The sequence below is a fragment of the Zootoca vivipara genome, chromosome 2, assembly GCF_965207765.1.
Source record: "Zootoca vivipara chromosome 2, rZooViv2.hap1.1, whole genome shotgun sequence".
In the NCBI taxonomy this organism is placed as follows: Eukaryota; Metazoa; Chordata; class Lepidosauria; order Squamata; family Lacertidae; genus Zootoca; species Zootoca vivipara.
In genome coordinates, this window is record NC_142584.1 from 102,828,368 (window position 1) to 102,843,666 (window position 15,299).

The 15,299-nt window shown below is 46.5% G+C and overlaps 2 protein-coding genes across 4 annotated transcripts in view; both read right to left on the reverse strand.

Moving 5' to 3' along the window:
- The window catches only part of LAMB2 (laminin subunit beta 2), a 55,810-nt gene extending 53,650 nt beyond the window's left edge, over positions 1-2,160 (reverse strand). The window contains exon 1 of the mRNA XM_035106866.3: positions 1,796-2,160. Coding sequence (XP_034962757.1) covers positions 1,796-1,823 — 28 coding nt within the window. The 5' untranslated portion in view covers positions 1,824-2,160. The remainder of the gene's footprint in view (positions 1-1,795) is intronic.
- Positions 2,161-9,029: 6,869 nt separating this feature from the next.
- Positions 9,030-15,299, reverse strand: part of LOC118080882 (laminin subunit beta-1) — a 65,794-nt gene continuing 59,524 nt past the window's right edge. For all 3 annotated transcript variants that reach the window (XM_035106867.3, XM_035106869.3, XM_035106868.3), the window contains 4 exons: positions 14,855-14,996; positions 12,856-13,032; positions 11,599-11,746; positions 9,030-10,804 (listed from right to left, as the gene is read on the reverse strand). In XM_035106867.3, coding sequence (XP_034962758.1) covers positions 10,671-10,804; positions 11,599-11,746; positions 12,856-13,032; positions 14,855-14,996 — 601 coding nt within the window. In that variant the 3' untranslated portion in view covers positions 9,030-10,670. The remainder of the gene's footprint in view (positions 10,805-11,598; positions 11,747-12,855; positions 13,033-14,854; positions 14,997-15,299) is intronic.

Consider the following 15,299-nt stretch of genomic DNA (forward strand, 5'->3'; position numbering starts at 1 on the left):
CAAACCACTTAGCCCAGAATTAAATCACCAGCCTACTGCTGATAAACCCCAGTTCAAGAACCAAGGGGAACGGAGACGCAGCGACTTCTCAGAGGCTGAAACACTTCGCCAAAGCCAAATATAGAGATGCCTCTCTTCCATGCACACACACACAGACATTATTCACTCTCACACACACAAACACCTATTTTTACTCTCCTTCTAATTTTGTCTTTGCTTACTGCCACGAACCCATATGGTTGGTTTCAGCCAAAGCCTAGGCTCTTTCCTCTACAAATGTTTAACTTGTTACATCAGCTCTCAGAGTACCACTCAGGAACACTTGACGCGGATTAGCGACTCCTCGGTGTCGTTCAAATGAATGCTTGTGGTTGCACACCCAGAATTGGGATGGGTTCTTTCCCATTACATATCTGTTGGCAAGATCAAACCTATTCATTCTTAAGGAAATCAGCCCTGAGTGCTCACTGGAAGGACAGATCGTGAAGCTGAGGCTCCAATACTTTGGCCACCTCATGAGAAGAGAAGAATCCTTGGAAAAGACCTTGATGTTGGGAAAGATGGAGGGCACTAGGAGAAGGGGACGACAGAGGACGAGATGGTTGGACAGTGTTCTCGAAGCTACGAACATGAGTTTGACCAAACTGCAGGAGGCAGTGGAAGACAGGAGTGCCTGGCGTGCTCTGGTCCATGGGGTCACGAAGAGTCGGACACGACTAAACGACTAAACAACAACAACAACATCTGTCGGCAAAGTGGAGGTTTCAACCTGCATAAGCGATTGTCGAGTGTGCAAATGGAAGGCACTGACTTCCGATTCCTTAACACAAGAGTATGTCAGTGTGATCTTGTGAACGAGGGAAAAACAGGTGTCCACTGGCAGCAGACGGACCATCCAGGCATCACCCACATCCTTATAGCCTCCGTATGAGACACATCTAAGGTGCAATCCTACGCAGCTGCTGCTCACAGGGGGTTCCTCCGCAACCTCTGAAAGTTTATTCCATGCAGACGTGCATAGGATTGGGCCGCTTGTCTGAGAGAAGGGGAGGTAGGGCTGGTAAGTGGCAAATCAACAGGTGCCGCTTTCTCCACCATAGCATCTTGTTGCTGGGGGGACACGGCACCCGCTGAGCATCTGCAGCAATTGCTGGCAACCCTCAAGCAGTGAGGCATTCCAGAATGGGGCAGATAGGACCCCAACATCAGCGCACACACACACCCACTTTAGCCAATATAATCTAGACCACCGTATGCCCCAAGTAGAAAGTAGGAGTTTAGAATATACACCCTGCAAAGATGCTATTTATACCATCTTGAAGCCTGTCCTTTGGGGAGTCTCATAGAGGTGCCCCCAACCCTCAAACAGGGCATTCACCCCTCCAGAGCCACATCAGGCCAAGCAGAAGCCTGGCAGTGCCCCACCAGGATGAGCAGCCACACTGAGGACAACCATCAAGGTGTTTGTGTGAGAAGAAAAGGAGATTTCTCTGGTTTGGGCTGTTAAGAAGCCCTCACCCCCACCCCCACCCTGAGGGAAGGGCAAGGGTGGCACGGAGGCAGTGGTCTTGAGATGCAATATTTAAGAAGCCCACAAGCCCTCCTCGATTTTAAAAATAGTTTTAAAAGTCACTATCCTAGTAGACACACACACAAAACAATTTCAAAAGTGAAGTTCTCCCTGCTTTCAGCACGAGGCTCCCTATTCTCTGCCTCCCTCCCTCCTTCCTGGCCATCCTGCCAGGATTTTGACAGGCAGGTGCTGCGCCGACCCCGATCCTTGGCGGAGACTCACCTGCGAGCAGCAAACCCCACAGCCTCATCGCAGCTCGGTGGATGGCGCGCACCGGGAGGCTCTACTTCTGCTGACCTGGAGGCAAAGCCAAAGGGATGGCGAAGAGGACCCTGGCGGCGTGGGCGGCCTGTGGGTCGCTCCGGATGGGGAGGACCCCTTTCCAAACGCAGGCCGTTCCCGCCTCCGCCTCCTCCCCGCTGGATGCCTCTGCGCCTTTCCTAACCCGAGCCCCGGCGCCTCCGTCCCAAGAAAACCCTCCTCGCCCCCGTCCCCCACCCCTTAGGAAAATAAAGAAAGAAGAAGAAGAAGTCGCCTCGCGCCGTTCCTCGGCTTGATCCAAAAGCTAAACTTAGTTGGAAAAAGTTAGCAGCGAAAAGGCCAGAGGGAAAGCGCGGGGCGGATTCCGCCGGGATCTGGTGCTGCTGCGTAAAGCCAGCAGCCAGACCCACACGCACGTTCAGAAGAGGTGAACTTTTCTCTCTTTTGAAAATAAAAATAAATGAGGTGACCGATGTTTATTTGGGAGGTGTGTGTGTGTGCGCATTTTTAGCTGAGGTTCAGTGCCAGGTCTTGCAGCAAATTAAACAAAACTAAAGCCTTAACATGCATGGATTTATTTGTTTAGGAGGATCCTGTCCTCGCTATACTGTATAGCAAACCTCACTTTGCTTGGAAAACCCTCTCAAATGTGGCAAATCTTACGGGTATTTGGCTTTATTATATTTATTATCTTGCACAACATAATTATATATGTATGTATTATAAAGCCAAATATCCGTAGATTAGTCCCATTTCAGTGTATTTTTCAACTGGCAGCTTACGGTATATTTCAGTAGATCTGCTGAGCTTTGAGAAGGGATCCAGCCAAACTGTTTTATTATCCGCATAACAAGGCTGTGCTGAGAGGCAGACACCATACACCATATACACTATATATCTAAAGCCCGTCCCTGCATGGAATCCTGGGAACTGTAGTTTGTTAAGGGCGTTGGGAATTGTAGCTCTATGTGGGGTGAACTCTTAGGATTTGTGTGTGTGTGCACTCATTGTATGGTGTATACACAGTCATAGTGGCATTCCTCATTTACATAACTGTGTATACAGTTGTTGCCTCAGCCCAGAGATATTCAGAATGGGCTATTTCATAGCCTTATTTTATTCACACAAAATGAACCTTTAAAAAAGTGACACACAAAAATAGCCTGTCTTCTTTAAGGCTAGGCACATGGCACAGAGTTGGGCTATTTGTAGCTGAATCCTAAAGGCTCTGCTATGTCACATTTATTCTTTGGGTTTTTCTTTTTGAAGGTTTATACTCCACCTTCCAATCAAAATATTCAGTTGTCACCAGTTGCCACTGCCCAACCCCAAGCAGCTGCTACCTGAGGAGGCATCCAATTCACTCTTTCTAATGTTAGGGCCCATTAGTGGAGTGGGGAGGCATTTGGCCCGGGTCTCAAGCTCAAAAGAGGCCCCAGATTTAGACACTGGGTAAAAATTTTTTGGCATTTGATAAGTTTCACAGCATGATTTTTATACACATCGGATCAGAATGTGACACAAACCCTCGGCTCGTAGTTGTATATTTAAGCAAAGAGATGTGAGCTGGTGAAATACTTTTTTAAAACGACAGCTATAGCTTTTTTCATATTAAAAAGTTACAATTTTCATAAAGCAGGTAAAGAATGATCACCATTCAGCTATGAGACAAGAGTGCCATAATTAAGGTCAAATGTGACATTGCCTGAAAGCTAGATTCCCCCACAATAATTAGTACATTTCCACAGGAAAAGACTAGGAAAGCATTTGTAAAATAAAAAAAATAGTCATATTATGTCCACTATTTTTTGGTGTTTTTCTTTCTATTTTTGTCATCATCAACATCATCATCATCATCATCATCATATTATTATTATTATTATTATTATTAGCTTGATATCTTTTTAATCTCTGAGGGAACCTGTTCACACAAACATGCACAACAGAGCAGGCCTTGGGTTTTCTGTGACTGATTAATGGAGTCTGGCTCTCTTTTGGTTCTGTAGTTTCAGGCCAACTAGTCTTCGGAACAGAGTGTTATTTTCTTGCAGGGAGGGAGAAGTAATTGCAATGACCGTAGGAGTCATTTCTTAAAACAGTCATGAGGAAAAAATTTGCCTGCTCTCAGGAGATAGCAAGAGACATGATGATAGCCTCAACATCAGGCAACAAGCATCATCTGGTTTTCAAGAGCTGGAAAATATGGCATTCCCGTTTGTTTTGAGATGTTGGTCTTTGTGTGAGTCTGACTTGCCATTGTTTTGAGACGTAACTTAAAAGTGAGGCTCTCTTTAGGAACGATCACTAAAAAGTGATAGTGCAGTTGCACTGAGATAGGTTCTTGTGAAATATTTCCACTGTAAACAATATGGTTTGTATGGGACCCAGGTGGCGCTGTGGGTTAAACCACAGAGTCTAGGGCTTGCTGATCAGAAGGTCGGCGGTTCGAATCCCTGCAACGGGGTGAGCTCCCGTTGCTTGGTCCCAGCTCCTGCCCACCTAGCAGTTCAAAAGCACATCAAAGTGCAAGTAGATAAATAGGGACCGCTCCAGCGGGAAGGTAAATGGCGTTTCCGTGTGCTGCTCTGGTTTGCCAGAAGCGGCTTTGTCATGCTGGCCACATGACCTGGAAGCTGTACACTGGCTCCCTCGGCCAGTAAAGCGAGATGAGCGCCGCAACCCCAGAGTCGGACACGACTGGACCTGATGGTCAGGGGCCCCTTTACCTATGTTCTTGTGAAATATTTCCACTGTAAACAATATGGTTTGTATGTGCACATGTGTGTGTGTGTGTGTACTGTAAACATATTAATAACAACGTTCAAGGAGGTATTAAACAGACTTTCACCTGTGGAGGTATTTTCAAATAGAAATAGATTATATCACTTTGCCATGATGACATACAGAAATTAATCAGGCGCAGCTTTCCACAGCATAAAGATACAGTGAATAGGAAGCTTTACCTGTTGACTTTCTGTCTACCCTGTTTCTCATATTTTAAGACATACCCATAAAATAAGCCATAGCAGGATTTTTTAGCATTCAAGGAATATAAGCCATACCCCGAAAATAAGACATAGTGATAGGCGCAGCAGCAATGCCGGCCGCGGCAGGAGGAGGAGGAAAAAAATAAGACATCCCTTGAAAATAAGCCATAGTGTGTTTTTTTGAGGAAAAAATAAATATAAGACATGTCTTATAATATGAGAAACACGGTATCACATGGCTGTTAAGCACATAGGAAGCCCAAACCACATGCAGCTGCTGGGTGGCCTTGGGCTAGTCAAGATCAAGATCAAGGGAAGTAATAGTACCACTGTATTCTGCTCTGGTCAGACCTCACCTGGAGTACTGTGTCCAGTTCTGGGCACCACAGTTCAAGAAGGATACTGACAAGCTGGAACGTGTCCAGAGGAGGGCAACCAAAATGGTCAAAGGCCTGGAAACGATGCCTTATGAGGAACGTCTTAGGGAGCTGGGTATGTTTAGCCTGGAGAAGAGAAGGTTAAGGGGTGATATGATAGCCATGTTCAAATATATAAAAGGATGTCATATAGAGGAGGGTGAAAGGTTGTTTTCTTCTGCTGCTCCAGAGAAGCGGACACGGAGCAATGGAGGCTTGACAGGCATATGTCAAGAATGCTTTGATGGTGTTTCCTACTTGGCAGGGGGTTGGACTGAATGGCCCTTGTGGTCTCTTCCAACTCTATGATTCTATGATTCTAGTCACATTTCTTTGAAGTCTCTCAGCCCCACTCACCTCACAGGGTGTCTGTTGTGGGGGAGGAGGGGAAAGGAGATTGTTAGCTGCTTTGAGACTCCTTCGGGTAGTGATAAAGCGGGATATCAAATCCAAACTCTTCTTCTCGTCTTATAAATGTAGAGTTGTACGTTGTCTCTTTAAAACTCAGGTGTCTTCAGGTCTGGAGCTGACAACCATATATATCTCCTCCAAAACTCTGGACATATTCACGATCACTTACCAATTGAGAATCAAAGGTGATTAAAAGGGTGGATTCCCTTCACCTCTTTTCTGATGCAGTAAAAGGACCCCTGGATGGTTAAGTCCAGTCAAAGGCAGCTATGCGGTTGCGGTGCTCATCTCGCTTTCAGGCCGAGGGAGCCAGAGTTTGTCCACAGACAGGTTTCCAGGGCATGTGGCCAGCAGGACTAAACCGCTTCTGGCGCAACGGGATGGAAACCAGAACATACGGAAATGCCGTTTACCTTCCCGCCACAGCAGTACCTATTTGCATTGCTGTGCTTTTGAACTGCTAGGTTGGCCGTCGCGTGGATTCAAACCACCAACCTTCTGATTGGCAAGCCCAAGAGGCTCAGTGGTTTAAACCACAGCGCCACCCACTCCCTCTTTTCTGATGCATGCTTACAGGAACAGGGTTTCACACACACACACACACACACACACACACACACACACACACACACACACACACAAACCAACCTCACCCTGCATTACAAAAAGAGTATACTGTTTATTAATTTGAAATGTTTTATATATTCAAATTATTTTTAGAACACTTTTAAAGCTGAGTGAATCAATATGCCTAGAATGTGGCAATCTGCTTCTGGGGTCCACTTTCAGAAGACTGAAAGCTAGGGAAAAGGAAGAAGTCTGTTCTGGTCGCCATGGACTCTATAGCAGCTGGAGCAAACTTCTCTCCTACCCCCAGAGTTTAGCTTTCGAAACCCAGAAGTGAACTGCCACATTAGGGCATTTCATTTTAGGAAGGTGAAACTTAAATTTCTGCAAATTTCTTCAGTGAGGGGGTCTTAAAAATATGTTTTTGAGTGTAAGGAATTCAAATCTGCTATTATTGCTGTGATCGGACAACATTTAGCTTGGTAAGTTTACATTTGATGAAGAAGCACATGAACTGTTTTGGAAAACCAAGTAAGTTTTTAATTTTACCCTCTGAAAAAGTCAAGTAATGCTTAACAACAAACAACAACAACAACTGCAAGTACTTGGCAACCATTAATGATTTCTATGTAATTCTACACACCTGTTACTTACCAATCAAAACTAAATCATATTAATTTAACCCAAATATCTTCTGAATTCCCAGGTTATGTTACAGCATTTTGGCACCCCTCATTTTGGGAATTTGAAAGTTGAAAATTCAACATGCTCTTCTGCCACGTTCTGTCTCTCTTGAGAGAGAGAGCCCTGCAGTTCCTTCAAAGCTGTGCGGATATTTCTTGATCATTCTAAATGGGCAATGTGTTTGCATTCAATGTTTGCAATGTTTTATCTCCAACATTTGCCAAGACTCGGGGATCGCCAGGCCCAACATTAAGTCATTGCTGCTCCATGGCACAATACCGCTTTCAAAGTTGTTGGAAGAAGAGTAAAATCAGAGAGAGAGAGATGGACGGGCAGCATCATGTTTTCGATGTTTGGATTCACATCGGTGGTGGGTGAATGAAGGCTCCCATTCCTGCGAGGACTGAGCATGCTCCAGCTTTTCTCCTGTGCAGAGTGGGCTGGTCCTGTAGCAAGGCTGGAATGTGCCTTTCCTAGCTTGCTCTCCCTTCCATGCAGTGAGAGCCCAACTGCACAGCACACTGACCTGAATTATCCCACACTGACCTGAATTATCTGTGCTGCTGCTACCCCGCCCACCATAAGAACTTCCTTTATTCACTGCTCTTTGCAAGAGATCCCATCAAACCATTGTGCAAACCTTGGGGGGGGGGGAGGAGGTTCAGAGGAAAACCTTTCTCAGTTGCAGGACAGAGAGACAGGATCAAGTAGTTCAGATGCCAATTACAATGATGTTACAGGAAGCCAGAAATCCCCACCCAGTTCAAAAGGCTGCCCTCATAGAACACGCAGATCAATGTCCAAGCAGTCCAGGGGCCCCCAAAATGCTCCTGTTTTTAAGTGCTGACTCACATTTTAAACATTTCCAGATGGGTAGGATGGGCAAAAACGAGTTGTCATAGCAAAAAACAATGAGGAGTCTTGCGGCACCTTACGGTTTATTATGGCATAAGCTTTCAGGCGGGGGGGGGGGGGCACAGCCATCAGATGCACAAAGTGAATCTTGAATTGGCAAACGTAGGTATATTCACTACTGTATGTCCCCGTTCCGATTACAGGCGATGCATCATGCTGAAGTGTGGGCTGTGCCTTAGGAAAGTTTTTGCCACAATAAATGTGTTAGTCTTTAAAGTGTCACAAGATGCCTTGCCATTTTAAGAGGTCAATTCTCAGGCATCACAAAGCCACAGGACATGATAAACTCATTTGTGTGTGTGTGTGTGGTCCTGGGCGTAAATCCCACATTTGCCAACCAGCCAATGTGTGATGTTGGACAAGTCAATCCCAGCCAGGGTAACTATGCACATGCCTTGTTGGCCTTTGTGCAAGGGAAAAGGTGTTAAAAGCATCACATTGGCAAACTGCTTCTCCTCTTTGGTGTTATTATATGTGGAAGATAGCTGGTTCTCATCTGGAAAAACAACAACAGGAATTCGGTATTTTGCTATCTTATCAAATGGCATATTATTGAAAGTAATAGTGTCGAGTAGAAGTTGATAAAAGCAGCGTTTTCCCAGTGTCCTTATGGTATATAGAGCATCTCTGGATGTTTGCCCAGTTCCCACAGCAGTGCTTTGAGAAAAAACAGCGTGTGCCTAATAAAATTTAGGAAGCTGTGCACAGATGGGTGCCTGAGTGTGTCACCACCCATCATGGCCTTGCCAACAGTTGACAACTCAGCTGTGCCAATGATAAAGGAATGTGGAGGTTGTCATGCCCCTTTCTTCTTAACTTCCCAGCTTTAGAGCCTGGAAGGAACGGTCAGAAGAGAACATACGTGACACATTGTTTTCCTCTTTCTGCTAGCAGCTAGGCACAAGGAAATAATTCCCCACCCCACCACCCCATGCCATCACCGGGGACCTCATCTGGCTTCTACTATTCATCCACCCTTAATCCCCCAGCTCTGATCAGTGGCTGGGAGAAGTTTGATGTTGAGTCTCATACACACATACCGCTATGGAAGGAACAGGAGCCCGTTTTTGGGCTAGGCAGAAACAGGGGCTCCCAAATGCCCTTTGTTGGGACCAAAAGGTATAGCAATAATTGTCTTTTGTTAGCGCTGTTCTGAGGACACGATACCACCACCTTCATCAGTCACAGAGATGCAAACACACACCAGAAAACCAGGAGGGTCAAGGGGTTTATTACTAAAATGAAGGGTTGGCTAAACACTCCTCTCTTAAGAGATGATGGTCAGGAGGGAATATCTGTGGTTGGGCATCAATGTCATCCCCTGATACGCAATACTTCCCCATATACCTTCTGGATCAATAGGATGGGAGGAGCAGGTCAGGAAGAAAGAGTCACGATCAACCCTACCATGTTGTGAGGAGTCCCACACAAATTCATTGAGGTATAATGAAAAGACAGAAAATTGTTAATTTATTATATTTTTACTGCCAGGCTGGGGAAAGAGTTGTGCTTGTGGGATTTTTTTTTTAAAAAAATTTAATTCTCAGTTGCCAAAATAATATGGTGTGTCTTGGGTGCTGCGCACCTTCACTTGCTCGAAAGAGTTGACTAATAGCAGTTGGCAGACACCTTCTATGAATCTGGGTCATTTTAGAAAACAAACAAACAACTATTTAAAGCTATTTGTGCAATCATAAGTATCCTGAGGCAATTCACATAGGGGAAAGGAAGTGGGAAGAAGGAACCTCCCAATTTTGAGTGGAATAGGAGGGAACTCTCGGAGGAAGTGCTGAACATCATACCGCTTTTGATTAGAAAGTCATTGGCCATTTTTTCGGCGGGAGGGGAAGCGCTCCGTGTGACTTCATCCATTTAACAAGAATGGGGGGGGGGCAGCTGTGGGGCTTCAGGTCCAGGACTAAATATATTTCTTTTCTGAGGTTAAAGAAACAAGAGAGAAGGGCAGGAGGCAACTGAAAGCCACAGGCAACTTTCCACCATACCCTTGATAAAACAGGTAGAACTCTGCGTCCCTGGGTACTTCAGCGGCTGGTTACTTCAAGAAGTGCTTTGTTTCCACAGCAACAGCAAAAGAGCCCAAGGGCAACAAGAAGTCGCCCAGAGGGGAACTCATCCATTCATTGAGCTGGTGTGGACATATTGGGGCAGATAATCTTTCTACCCCCACCCACCCACCCCGTTCTGGGACAGCCTGTGGACCGAACAGATGCCGTCAGGGCGAGACTTAAGGAGAAGAAATCTAGGGAGAATAAGAAAGATGGGCTTATCATAATGAATCTGAAGTGGAATCACAGAGTTAGAAGGAACCTCAAAATGGTAACCGTTACGATTCAGGCAACACCCGTTGCCCTCTAAAGAGAGCGGCCCTGTAAGACAATTACAAAATACAGAAAGCTGCCTTGTATTGAGCGAGACCGTCGGGCCCATCTGGCACAGTAATGTCGACACGGACTGGCAGCGGCTTGCCAGGATTTCAGACGCGTGTTCCCGCCCTACCTGGAGAATGCTGGGGATTGTGAACCCGGGACCTTCTGCATGCAAAGCAGAGGTTCTACGGTTACCGCCCTTCCCCCATTAACCCCATGAGTCTTAAGTTACCTAACGGCACCACCGCAACGTAACTGCGTGTCTATGAGATGCTGGCATTGAAATCGCCCTGATATGCCTGATCCCAGGCAGGCCTAACTGGTACAATCAGGCGGAGATGAAAAAAGAAAAGGGTTACACGAAGGCCCCCAAATCTACAGCTAGGGTCTCAGAGAGAGGAGACGGCCAGAGACATGTATGGGAGGTCCCCATTGTGGCAGAGTCCAGAGCTGGCAGGAATCAGGGCCCCTAGCATGTAGCATAGGCCGTGGCTTTGTCCCGGATGTACTGCAGGAGTTCGGTGACTTGTCCCTCCAGCTTCTGCAGCACGGTTGCTTTCTCCTTCATTTGTTTCTCGTTGGCCTCGAAGCGCCCTTCCAGCTCTGAAAAGAAGAGGCAGGGTTTTTTTTCTGAAGACGGAGCAATGCCCTGGTGACAACAGTTTTTCAATGGAGAGGGAGCGGAAGGGGCTGTGCCACAAGAGAGAGTACCCATGAAGCTGAGCTATGTACTGGGTTCAGTCTCAGCCCTGACAGGTCACCATCTCTCAGTCTCAGTCGCAAAACATCTGGGGGGGGGGTAGTAATTACGTGTGAAAACTCCAAACCGCTGTACCAATTCCAACTTACTGTTACAGGCAACAACCAATGCGCGACCATGCATGCGCGCTGAACCCAGAAGTGACTTTTAAAATGGCAAAAAGGGCCCTAAACCAGCCCAGAAGGGGCGAAAAAGCGCCTAGCAATCCCATGAGCCCTTGCACTGACCGCTGAGGCCTAAGGAGAGTTGGGGCTTGAGCAAGGAGGTTCGGAGGGGGCGACAGTGGTGGAGTTTGGTGTCTGCTGGCTTTCCAAAGGGGTTTCCAGAGGGTTAGAGGGTGCCTGCAAGCTTTTCCAATGGTGTTTCAAATACACACAATTTCACTTGGAGGTGCAGTGCCTCGGAAAGTAACTCCTGTCTAAATGGGGTTGCCTGTATTGTCTTGCTTTGATGCCAAACCTGCGCCCAATGCACTCAGTTGCAACTTCCTGAAAACCTCCGGACACCCTGCTATACAGGCCCCACCTCCCCAAAAACACACATGCCACCTGCTGAAGCATCACACCATCCCTTTCCCAGCTCAGAATGCCTATGGCTCAACTGGAGCTCTGCTTCTCCTCTCCCTTATTTTGCATACCTTCCAGCTTTCTCTTGCTGCCTGTAGCCTTGTCCAAGAGATTCTGGGCTTCCTCCCTGAGGTTTTTCAGCCTGAGCATTGCATCTTGAGGCTGCTTGTCCACTTCTTCCTGCAACTTCTGGTACCTCTTCATCACTTTCTCCACCTCCTGGGGACACAGAGATTGAAGCTCACCACTACAGCAAAGGCTTGGAGGGATGCTAATGAGAGGTGCTAACTCTCTAGCCAATTATTTGGCTGGATGCTTCTAGTTCACATGAGATTCACTTCAACTTGGTTTAGTAGGCTATGCCAGCCCAGGATCCACTTTCAGTTTAAGCATGCACTTGCGGATCCATTCCTTAATATATTTTTTACTACCATGTACAGTAGTAGAGCTGCAGTTGAAGACTCACCTTAGATCAGGCCATGACACAACCCACCTGTTGAAGGCCAATGTTTGGTTTAACATTGTTTGCTTTGGTTATCTCCTGCTTGGACTACTGTGATGCGTTCTACGTGGGGCTGCCTTTGAAGGTGACTGTGGCTGCCAAACTGGTGACTGGGAGCAGCTGCCAGGACCATATAACACCAGTCATAAAAGATCTCTACTGTATTGAAATCTGTATTGGCTCCCAGTACATTTCTGAGCACAGTTCAAAATGTTGGTGCCTTAAATGGCTTCGGCCCTATATACCCCCATCGTTCAGCCTGGACACTGAGGTCCAGCTCCGAGGCCCTTCTGGTGGTTCCCTGATTGTGTGAAGTGAGGTTACAGGGAACCTGGCAGAGGGCCTTCTCAGCATTTGTGTCCACCCTGTGGAACACCCTCTTGTCAGACATTAAGGAAGTAAACAACTACCTGACTTTTAGAACATATCTGAAGGCAGCCCTGTATAGGCAAGTTTTTAATATTTGATGTTGTACTGTGGTTTTATAAATTGTTGGAAGCTGCCCAGAGTGGCTGCGGCAACCCAGTCAGAGGGGTAGCATAATAAATAACATTATTATTATTATTATTATTATTATTATTATTATTATTATATTGAATTTGGGTTTCTAATTTGGTTGGGGGGGGTTGCTTAAAAAAATAGTGGTTACGAGGGAAGAGTTGCCATGGAAGAAGGCGGAAGGAATTAATGCTGATGGCAGGCAGGAAAAATGCCCATCTGAGCCACGGAGAGTGTTGGCATCTATGTCAATGGCCAGAGATGTGTGGGCAAGTTGACACAGTAGCCACTGGCAGTGGTGGTGATCAGAGGGAAGAGGGACGCTCACGTTTTCCAGCCTCCCCGCAGCAGTGGTGGCACGCTCCGCTTTGTCCTTGGCCTCCTGGGCGAGTTTCCGATTGTTCTGGGACTTGTTCTGCAATGCGCTCACATTCTGTGCCAGACCTCTGAGGCGGCTTTCCAGTTTCGACTCTGCGTCGACCAGTTTCTCGAGCTTGCGCCCGGCCTGAGAGAAAGAAAAACCACAAGGCGCAGTCAAAACGCTGACTGCTGAGAAAAGAGAGGAAAGCCTACCTAGGCAGAACTTTTCATCAGTGGCAGCTGGTGGGGCTGTGGAAAAGCGCGGCTGCATTGCTCTCCTGTTTACTCAGCACTAGGGTTTCCAGACTCAATAGTGGACAGGACCTCTGTGCCTTTAATTGCCCTGCTCTCTTTTTGAGTCTGGAAACCTTAAAGAGAAACCAGCAGACCCTTTGTTTAATTTCCAAGCAAAGGGTTTGCTGGTTTCTCTTTAAGGTTTCCAGACTCAAAATGAGAGCAGGGCAATTAAAGGCACAGAAGTCCTCTCCACTATTGAGTCTGGCAACCCTACTCAGCACCCATGTGTTGCAGCCAGTTATAGGGGGAGGGGCAATAACAGGGGGGTGGGGCTTGGCACAGTGTGGATGCAGAGTTTGGAGCCTCGGATTGGCTCTGCTGCTGGGCCTGCCTCATTACCAGTTCCCTGCTGCCTTGGGGAGACCTGAGAGCAAGGCAGCCCCACACCTGGTCCCCAGCCCATCACTGGGTAGCATCATGAAGGAAGGGACAATCAGTTGATGTATTTTAGATGTTGATTAATTGAATGGACACATATGTGCATTTCGTTGTTTTTGTTCTTATTTGTTGTTGTTGTTTTTCTTTGTTGTTTTTTTTCTTTCATCTTTTTTCTTTTTGTAAATTTGTAGGTTTTGTGTAATGATTTGTAATAACCAATAAAGTTCTTTTTATATATATATAAAAAAGGAAGGGACAATCTCAGGGCACATTTGCACCATCAGCTTTTTAATATAGCAAGGAAGTTGTTGCAAACCAGCTGCTCTGGCTCCCGGTGGAGTACAGGGTCAGATTTAAGGTGCTGGTTTTGACCTTTAAAGCCCTTTACGGCCTAGGACCCTCGTACTTACGGGACCGTCTCTCCCGGTATGCCCCGCGGAGGACCTTAAGGTCCATAAACAGTAACACCTTAGAGGTCCCAGGCCCGAAGGAAATAAGATTAGCCTCAACTAGAACCAGGGCCTTCTCAACATTGGCTCCGACCTGGTGGAATGCTCTGTCTCCTGAGACCAGGGCCCTGCGGGACTTGATTTCTTTCCGCATGGCCTGTAAGACCCTGTAAGGCCTGTAAGAGTTGTTCCGCCTGGCTTTTGGCCTGGAGCCAACCTGATCCCCTCCCCCATTTTCCCTTTCCCTTTCCCCTCTGTACAGTGGTGCCTCGCTTAACGAATGTCCTGCTTAACGAAATTTCCGCTTAACAAAAAGGATTTTTCGAGCGGAGGTTGCCTCGCTAGACGAATTCGTTTTATGAAAAATTTGTCTAGCAAATCGCGGTTTCCCATAGGAATGCATTGAAATTCAATTAATGCGTTCCTATGGGCAAAAAAAAAAAATTCAAAAAAAAATTCAATGCATTCCTATGGGATTCGCTAGACGAATTTTTCGTTATAAGAAAAGACCCGTGGAACGAATTAAATTTGTCTAGCGAGGCACCGCTGTATGAGGCGCATTTTAATTTAAATTTTTTATTTAATCTTGTTCTTAAGTTGTATTTTAATCAGTTGTTTTATATCTAGTTTTATACCCTGTGTCTGGTCTTTGACTGGCCTGGCATGTCTCTGTCATGGTGGCCACAGTGTGGGCATTGCACTGGTTGAAATAAACCGTGGTTTAACGTGGATGAGCAGTGCGCAGCTGCTGCTCTGGAGCTGCCCGTTGAAAGAGTAGAGGAAATGTTTAAAGGAGCTTTTCTGACCACCAGGTTGGCCACCAAGGGGTTCAGTTCATCTCACCTGTCTGACGCGGCCAGTCACAGCCTGGATGGCTTCCTTGGTTTTGTTCATAGCTTGCTCTGCTGCCTCCAGTTTGACCTTCGTTCCATTGAGTGCCGCACGTGTTTCTGCGATGGTTTCTTGCACACCCTCCGCTCGCCCTCTGGGCATAAAGCATAGCACGAGAGTTGGGAGCACTGAAAAGACTAGCAATCTTACTGCAACACAAGTTTTTGTGGCTTAAGAACAAAAGCAGTTTATATGCTTCTTCGTCAAACGTTGACTTACCAAGCTAAGTGTTGTCCAATCACAAAAAATAGCAGATTGGAATTCCTCACACCCACCCACACCCACCCACCCACCCCTATTTTAAAGACCCCCTCACGGAATAAATTAGCAAAAAGTAAGCTTCATCCTCCTAACATGGCACACCCTAACAAGCCATGCTACTATTAATATTAATACT